Here is a 9,444-nt window from a genome sequence, read left to right as displayed (position 1 = left end):
AGCAAGGAACGCCAGGCTTCACACATTGTACCAGTGTTTGCAATACTATATATTTTGCCAATTGGCCGCCAGGGCCTGCTGCCGTCTGCTGTGTATAAAATCTACAGGCCCTGAATGAAATCTGCAGGTCCATGTTGTTGAATATGTCAAACCGATAAAAACAAAACAGACTACACTGTGCACAGTTTTACACTGTTTCTACAAAATCGAATAGCGAGTCCTAAGACCCAGAGAGACGTTTACTGGCATTGACGTTCCTGTGCGCAAAGCTCTGAAGTACCAGGATGTGAAACTAAGTTATCGTAACATGAAGGATCATGGATGATTCCTGAACGTTAACAAGAAAAGGGGAAAGATACCAGTTAGAAAAAGAACGCACATATAATTTACTGAGGGCCACAAGGGCCTGCAAATATTTGAAACTACAGGTCCGATATAATACCAACCGGTGGTGGGCCTTCGGGCTGTCAGAGAATTCGAACGCTGCATTGTACCCATGTGTGGAATCGAACCTGGGTCTTCAGTGTGACGAACGAACGCTGTAACCACAAGATTACCCCACTGCTTCGGATTATAAATCATATAATAAGATAAGAATAGTACAACAAGAAAGTTGTCCCCAGGTTTCTGATTTAAGCATCATAGTACACCCAGCCCACTAACTCATTTACACTGTAAAGGTAACGTGAAAAATCAGTCGATACTATCCATGAAGATTCGGGTTAGACTAACACCCATGCTTATCATAAGTCGAATAACTGATTCGGTCGTCAGACTTGCTGATTCGATTCGCACATGCCATCGTGTTCAAACTGCGTAGAACGGTGTTCATGATGTTGATCACTGGATTGTCTGACCCAGTCTCGATTCTTTACAGACCGCCGCCAAAAAAGCTTTAACTTTGCTGAATGTGGCGTTAAGCAACAAATAAACCAAGAAATCAGTTCATAAAAAAATAACCCCGCGCTATGTCATGCTGTTCATAGATATTTTTTCTAACATCACAACACCGTCACCAGTGTACATCATGTGCGCTTACTTGTGCTGTCTATCATAGCTATCATGTAACCTCGTGGGTAGTCTCACGTGACTTAGAGATATGCTCACTTTGGACAAGAAAGGCGAGTGACAACCAACAGAGAAATCCATTGACCTGTTCAAGATGGCCGACGGCAAGCGAGTTGTAGCCATAGCAATGGACGGGAGCGAGAACTCAGACTATGCCTTTGAATGTAAGTGTGAGTTTGTTCGTAAATAGGAAGTTTTGTTTGTACGGAGAATGGGAGTTCGTTTTTCTACTCAAGAATCATCCACGTCACGAACATGTGTGATATATGTAGTGTAATGTGAACACTGGCGGGGCAGATAGCGACTCTTTTTCTTCTCTTATCAGACTTCACAATACAGTTGAACCCCAATGTCTCGAACTCGATTGAGACGAATTTTCGGCTGTGCCCTTATATTTATCATTATTTTCACCCTGACCTCTCGAACTTTATGTGTCGAATTTCTGGTTGTGTCAAGTCACTCCCCAAAGGCATGATAAGTACAATTTTAGACTCTTGTCAAAGATGGTCCTTGCAACTGAAAACTTAGTTATGTTCAAATGCGCTACCTGTATATATTTCAAGTGAACATTTGCTCACAACATACCTAAATCATAGTTGGTTTGTTGTTTAACTTGTTTAACTTCATAAACAGTTTTTCCTCAATAAATGATCGACTGTTTATGCAAACCGGGGTGGTCGATATTATGAACACCGTATTACGAAAACAGATAGGACAAAGAATGAAGACGTTTGTGAACATATAGTGAGATATTTCTGCCGAATTGTTATACATCTTATAAAAAGAGCCATATCAGACATTCTTTAATTGTCAAAAATAAGGGTGTAATTTTCTGAATATTCACTATTTGAATTGTGGACTGTGGATAGTCCTCCATGCAAGCAGACTGGCTATATATTCCGTGGATGATCTCGAGATACTTGTTAATTTTCTGGAAACAATGCAATAAATAATACATTTACAAAATAAAAAATGTTTAGGCATACATTTATAAATAAGACATTTGTTTCTTCCTCGCAGGGTATATGGCCAACATACACAAGGCAAACGACCACGTCGTCCTTGTCCACTGTCCGGAATATCAGGCTGTTGTCCACTCAAGTAAGATATATAAACACCATATCTAGTAAACTCTGCTTATAACAAACACGCTTATGAAGACCTTACGGATATGACGAAGTGCTTTGAACTTTGTTCCGGACTCATTATATTTTGGGTAGGCTAGTGTTTAAAGCGCTCGCTTGTCACCCCGAAGACCCGATTCCCCTTGGGTACAATTTGTGAAACCCATGTCCTTGTGAAATTGCTGGAATATTGCGGAGTACAACCATACTCATTCACATATGTTTTAGTCGAAATATATATAAATGTATATGAACGAGTCTGAATGTTTCCGGTGGAGTTCCCCATAATCGTTGGTTACTGTGCAAGCACTAATTATGTAAATCTGTCCTGTGGTGACGGGCACTCTGGTCCAAAGTAGGAAACGCTGTCTTTTGGTATTTTGACTGTACGTGCAAATAAAGTCAGTTAAAGAGTGGGTCTTCGGAATCAGTTTCACATTAAAGGTGAACATTAATGGGACTCAAGTTCTTTATTATGCGGAACGCGACGTTTCGGAGTATATTCTTACTTCTTCAACCGAAATTTCTTCTCATCTTTCACCTGTTCGAGTTATATACGTTTGTTTTCCGTTTAACAAATTTCTATATTTAGCATGCATTGGTATTTGGATAGTGGGTTAGATTAATTGAATGGGATCTTTTATGATAATTCTATGCGTCCAGATCCGAGGTCACCTCAATAGGTCAATCGGTCAGCCCCGAGGTTTTGACCTTTTCGATAAGACAGTGCGAAGCGTTCGGAGAAGTTTGTTTTTATGTGATTTCTGAATCTCAAAAACGAGCTTGAACGACTTTTCCCGAATGCACATAATTGATGCCGAAGACTGACATTGTTTTTCAAGTTATGTACAACATGTCCGATATCCATCCAACAGAGGGTACAGTCGATTACACATTCCTGTACATGCGTGGGTAGTTTTGATTAAAATTAAAATTTCATGATAGTTCTATGTTAAGTTTGCCTACAAATGGAGGAATAAAGGGGAAGAACATTATCGGATGTCATGTTGTCATGTTGGAATGAAATATGAAACAGGAACTAGTGTTATGTCGCTTTGCAGACTGTGCTCGTCCACTGAAATAACACACCGCTGACATGGATACTCCTCTCAAACACATTACGCCGACTTCTAGCCAACAAATCCCTGTTTTATACTAATACTGCCGACGACATGTCGAAGTAACAACAAGCAGCAAATCTAAACTTCGTTTTTATGGATCGGTATTGGCATCGAACACAGCTCTTCAACCCTCCAGACAGGTGCTAGATCCACAAGACTGTATAAAAGGCTGTATACAAAGTATTAAAATCGTTATATTAAACAAAATTATTTAATTAAGATACGTGTTCAAGATAAAATGCAAACGGTTATATGTTGCAGTGCAGTTGCACTCAATACACGGCCCTACATATTTCGGAGGTCAAATCAACTGGTTAATGGCAGGAGACATTTCTTGATTGTCACCGATGTTATCAGTTTTCGTCAAGCTCAGCGAAAAGGGCCGACCTCACAATGTACTATCAGGGTGTCGACGTGCTTGTCAATGGACTCCCATGTATGTATACGCCGCCATCGTTACATCAGAGGTCAAGGACAACGTCATATTATACTGTATTCATGCACCGTCATCGTTACATCAGAGGCCAAGGACAGCGTAATATAACAATGTGTCAGCTGTACTATCATTCTCGTATATCCAGGGTGTTACATTTTGCCATAAATAACTTATTATGTTCGATTAGTAAATGATCAAGTTTGGATCAGTCAAGTTGGGGACTGACAAAATACTTATTATGTGTAGGCAGACAAGTTACCCAATCCATTCCTTCAGACCTCGTGGACTGAAGCTTATACTGACTGAATTAACCTTATGTTACAAGATGTTCTCCTAAAATGTGGTATTCATATCGCTAACTTGATTTTCATCAATTTGTATCATCATATGTGCGGTGTAGCGCTTGTTTTATTGTGGATTTTGTATCTCCTACTGGACTGAAACAGGGCTATGTATTAAACACCATTTTATTTACTCTTTTTAACAATGAGTTGACTTACGATAATCTTCATACATATCGTAGAGGAGAACAATGATTGCCTGACTGACATACATTCTTTTCTAATGGTTTTACTGATTGCGATATGTCTGTTTCTGATCGAGCATGCCTTACAATCGTGGAACTTAAATGTCAACCTTCCGAAAATAAAAATAGAGTCTTATCGATATTGTAATGAAATGCTAGAAGATGATTCAGAATATATTGATTGATCTTGGATTATTGATCAGCAGAATCACAACGTCTAGTATACGTGTTACATGGATCACCCGTTGCATAACACTAGGTATGCTAACATATCGCTCCAGTTACGGTTTATGTTTATATTCATTGGTAATTATATCAGTATTTTATCTATGTATTTGTGTGATATTGTTTTCGTAACTCGTGATGCTTCTGTTTGTGTTGTTTAACTTATGATGTAAAAGGGTAATCTAATTTCACAGTAGGTAATACAACAATATCTTCATTTGGCATATGTTATCCTATTGAATATTCTACAATAAGTGTACATACTGCGTCATTCCAATGGACTATGTTGGGTGTTTCAGGTATGGTGATGACTGACATAGCTATTGTAGCCGACCAACTGGAGGTGGAACAGCAAAGGATCAAAGAATTCATAGAACAGCTCGGGGAGAGGCTGAAGAATGTTGGGGTACGTGTTTACAACGAGTACGGAAGGCAAAATGAAGGCAGGTGATATCTAAAGTAAACTGAGACAAAAATAATGGGAAGCAAAAGCTTCCATATGTGCCAGAAGTGTACCCCTCTCTTTGCTGATCTGTTCTGGATATATGCGAAGACACGTAAACAAAAAAGTCGTTGTCAAGACGTTAAACCTAATCGCGACAGGTAACAAAATTAGAATGAGCAGTGGGCACAAACTAAGGCTATGAAATCGTCAGTTTTCCCTTAGTGCCTTTCAATATGCCATCATTTTGAGTCGACAACATCGCTCATGCTTTTTCTACGAAGACTTAACTCACTTGTATACGACTCTTGTACATAAATTCTTTGATGAAGGTTACAACATTAACGGCCAGACTAAACGTTTCCTGAATCATTAATAATAAACGCGTGAGAGACATTTCTAAGAACCAATGGCAAAATGAGGTCCTGAGCAATGTCCTATTTGGCTGACAATATGTTCCCAAAGTAATTCTCAAGTGGACAACTGACCTGTGAACATGGTTTTATCGCTTCTTTCAATCCTGTTTGTGCAACAGATTGGCGGCAAGGTTCGGAGTATGGGTGGAACGCCAGGGGAGGTAATCGTGAAGATTGCTGAGGAGGAGAAGGCCAAAATGATTGTGACTGGTACACGTGGATTGGGGAAAATCAGGAGGACGTTTTTAGGCAGCGTCAGTGACTACGTCCTTCACCATTCCAACGTCCCCGTCGTCATCATCAAACAGGGACAGTAAACACCTCAGGACGAATGACGATGTGTCGGTGCATGGTTTCTATAGCAACTGTAAAATGAACTCTGATGTTTCACTAGCCATGGGATGACGTCACATCGCGTCATAGAGTGGTTGTACTTGTCTCGTGGAAGGGTGCACGTCCATAAGCTATCGTACTGAGGTGACGCACATATGTCGTGATCAAAAACTATAATACATATATTAATATATTCTTCGGCATGGTGAAGATGCTCGGAAACAATATGCATTTGAACAAAGTCATTGCAAAGTACTTCATGAACGTATTTTGTGTATTCAGCTGTCGAATGTTTTCGAGAGGGTCATCTGAAAATTTCTCAACTTTGATGAATCTTTTGCTGTTTATGACCCACAACGATTCATTATATTAAGTGTGAAATGTACCCAAACTCGTTCGTAGTAAAGATAATTCCATAAACATGATTATTCATAATGTGTAAATCACATTTTAGGTAGTATGTTCGTATATCTATGTTGTCGTAATGCCATATTTTGTATTATTACCATGTATAGTGTAATCAATCATAATGATGTCATGAAGTTCTAACACAACAGAATTTAATTACGAATGTCCGTATGTGATAAAATATATGTTCGTGTTACTTCGTGATTACTGATAATGCAGAAGGGAAAAAATCTTTGAAAAAAATGACGTTGATGTTTGTCATGTGTTGATGTGTTAAAGCCAGACAGATTGCCGACACTTGACGTCAATAACCTCGACACGAAAACGTGTCCATAGCCTTTGTTGTAAGATAGAATGAGTGGAAATGAAGTGTTCAATTTATGTTTCTTATCAAAACACAAAGCGTTTTGCCACTTTCGTCTATTTTGACAAACGGACATGCGATTAGCAACCGCTATATATCAAGTTAGTCGCCATTTGGGTGTAAACGTTTATGTATATCTATGTGTACATAGGTATGTATAGAAGATCGCACTTATAAAAAATATACCCAGGTGTCACAACAGGTAAACTCAAACGCTTGATTTCCCAATTCCTCTTTGGTGGACATATTCATGCGTGACAATGGTAATGAATTACCAAATTGGGTTTTATAATGAAAACATCAATAATGTCACAAATGTTGATAAACAATCACAAGAGGTTTATGCTAAAATCAGGGTCCGGCCCGGATTCGATGCCCCACGTGGACACAATGACTGAGGCCTATTTCTTGTGTCCCCAGCCGTGATATTGCTGGAATATTGCTAAAACTAAACTCACTCACTCACTGTGTTATTGATATGTCAAATAGTATAAATACCTGTACAATAGCATACGTGTTGTATGATATCGACATGAGATATCGACATGAAGTTACTTCGTGTCAGGCAATGAACATGAGCTGACATTTGAATCACTGGATGTTACAAGTGGTTACAAGTAGTACGCGAATGAGTCAGCCTGTCAGTTAGATATCTATATCAGATTAATGCAGTGAATGGAACATTGTAGGCATGTCAGATAGGGATAGACAATGTCTATCCAGTAGGTCATACAGTGAACATTTCCGGCAGGTGTTATGATACACAGGGTGTTTTAAATGTGAAATGTGAACCTGTAATATGTACCTCGCTGAACGGAATTTTATAGCGAACAAGCCGGTTGAGATTTCAGATGCATTCGTTGAAGAGCCCTCTGCTATCCCTAAAGTCTGAGATACAATGACTTTGTACATTTCCATCGTGACCCTTGATCTTCATGTATCACAGATAATTTGAAGTTTGTAGTAACTGCACCTTTATACGGAAATACATGTCCATGTGTCGATATTTCAATATGTCCACTGACAGTCTATCGAAAATAGGTAATATGCGGCAGTCAGATCAACCCTATCAGGCAAATGACCACTTACCACACATGCGTCTTGACTGTCCGTCACGCGGTGTAATGTGTCTCGTTATGAGTGAGAGGGTGAGTTCACTTTTACGATGCTCTCTGCAATATTCCAGCTATATAGTGGCGGCGGTCTGCTAATAATCGAGTCTGTCCCACACAAACCATTGGTCAATAGCATGAGCATCGACGTGCGCAACTGGGGACCGATGATATGTGTCAACCAAATCAGCAAGCCTGACCGCCCGATCCCCTTTGTCGCCTCTAACACCGATAATTCTTATTCAAACCTTCAATCACACAGTGTAATGACTCTGTAGACACGGGACAATGACACACATGTTTTAGAAGCAGTACGACACCCAGGTCATATGTTCTCGCTAACCAATGTGATATTGGGCATGAGACAGGAAGTACAAGCCACGCTAGGAACGGAGTGGAGTACGCTGGAAATCGAATAGTTCTATGACAGTACAGCCGCGTTGTGTTTGCTAGGTTTGTTTTGATTACTTTCGGTTTAAGTTGGAATACAGAGAAAACGGACCTGAGGGAAAACGGACCCCACAAAACTCGAGAAAACGGTCACCGCGTTGGAGAAAACGGCCCACGAACTTGGAGAAAACGACCTCTGTTCCTGGAGAAAACGGTGTCTGTGCCTTGAGGAAACTGCCAACATAGTTACACCATTAAAGGAGATTATATGATCATCTAAAAGCAGTGTCCCGATATCGATATCTAGTCTCTTTTGGAAAAATGTATGAACAAGTAAGGTCGAAACCATCTATGCCCGGAAGCAACGACATGAAGTGGTCTAAGTAATACTTTAAGCACTTTAAACTACTTGAAAGAAACACATGTTGTATTCAATCAGTCTTAATTCATTTTACATAATGGCGCTCGTATTGTCACAAGCAAGGAGGCAGTAACAATAGTATTATGCAGCTTTTTTCCAATAATTTTTCTATTCACGTCGGGGTAATCAGAAATGGGCTTTACACATTGCACCCATATGGGGAATCGAACTCGGACATTCGGCGCGACGAGCGAACGCTTTAACCATGAGGCTATTCCACCGTCCCTCACACACGAGGAAGACAAACTGAAATGACACTGAAGAACCAGTATCCTGTGGCTTGGTGATTCATTGTGGTGTAACCTTACCATACGGAACAACTTAAGTGTTCGTGTTTGTGAACGCTACACCGGTATTTGATCTCGTAGTTCCTATCTTCACGTCTACATTCAACCCCTTGTTTGTTCTCTGATGTTCTCCCTCTAATGTCTGTGGAAATAATACGACACATGTCTTTCTATATTCACAAGATATCTACTTAATTTAGACTCATCTGACAGATTTGTAAGAACCCGACGTGATCATGAACTTGGACCACTGTTAAAAGACACCAGACAATATGAGCGTACCCGGAATCATCTGCTGCACTCATCACAAATGCATGGACAAGCAAGTCATATGTTCACGTGAAAGTCAAAACGTGATGTAATTCCTAGGAGAATATTGCATCGGGAATTTGTTTTGTTAGTGATCACAACCGGATATCTCTTCCAAGTAACGCCTTGACACATTTCGACCAGAGGATCCAATGACCAACAACATGAGCATCAATCTATGCAACTGGGATACGATAACATGTGTTAACCAAGTCAGCCAGCCTGACCACCTGACCCCGTCAGCCATTGGTTACTGACGAGTAATGCGTAGACCCCCGAATACTGTCATTCTTAGTGCAATGTCAAGCGATAACAACTAACTAATAACAGCTACACAACTAAACTAAGTTTGGAAGCGTCGAATATGTAATGGACGCTAACCAAAAGTGTACTTGCTGACCGATACTGGGATTATTGTATGTCCGAGTTCGTCAGTGCGAGGTTTGGGTATTTGTTTGAATG

General features: G+C 40.0%; 1 protein-coding gene across 1 annotated transcript; it reads left to right on the top strand.

Moving 5' to 3' along the window:
- Positions 1-1,072: 1,072 nt before the first annotated feature.
- Positions 1,073-6,346, top strand: LOC137295921 (universal stress protein Sll1388-like). The gene is made up of 4 exons (XM_067827499.1): positions 1,073-1,232; positions 2,089-2,169; positions 4,800-4,906; positions 5,478-6,346. The coding sequence occupies exons 1-4, from the start codon at positions 1,163-1,165 to the stop codon at positions 5,673-5,675; spliced, it is 456 nt and encodes a 151-aa protein (XP_067683600.1). The 5' UTR covers positions 1,073-1,162; the 3' UTR covers positions 5,676-6,346.
- Positions 6,347-9,444: the final 3,098 nt, after the last annotated feature.

The sequence above is a fragment of the Haliotis asinina genome, chromosome 9 (genome assembly GCF_037392515.1).
Source record: "Haliotis asinina isolate JCU_RB_2024 chromosome 9, JCU_Hal_asi_v2, whole genome shotgun sequence".
Classification (NCBI taxonomy): Eukaryota; Metazoa; Mollusca; class Gastropoda; order Lepetellida; family Haliotidae; genus Haliotis; species Haliotis asinina.
Note: the sequence above shows the minus strand (reverse complement) of the source record. Positions and strands in the feature narration are given on the sequence as shown.

What these genes read in the sequence shown, in the direction of transcription:
- LOC137295921 (XM_067827499.1), top strand. Translation starts at nt 1,163, where the DNA reads ATGGCCGACGGCAAGCGAGTTGTAGCCATAGCAATGGACGGGAGCGAG. An exon ending in TCAGGCTGTTGTCCACTCAA is followed by an intron (nt 2,170 to 4,799) that starts GTAAGATATATA and finishes TGGGTGTTTCAG; the next exon opens with GTATGGTGATGACTGACATA. An exon ending in AGAGGCTGAAGAATGTTGGG is followed by an intron (nt 4,907 to 5,477) that starts GTACGTGTTTAC and finishes TTTGTGCAACAG; the next exon opens with ATTGGCGGCAAGGTTCGGAG.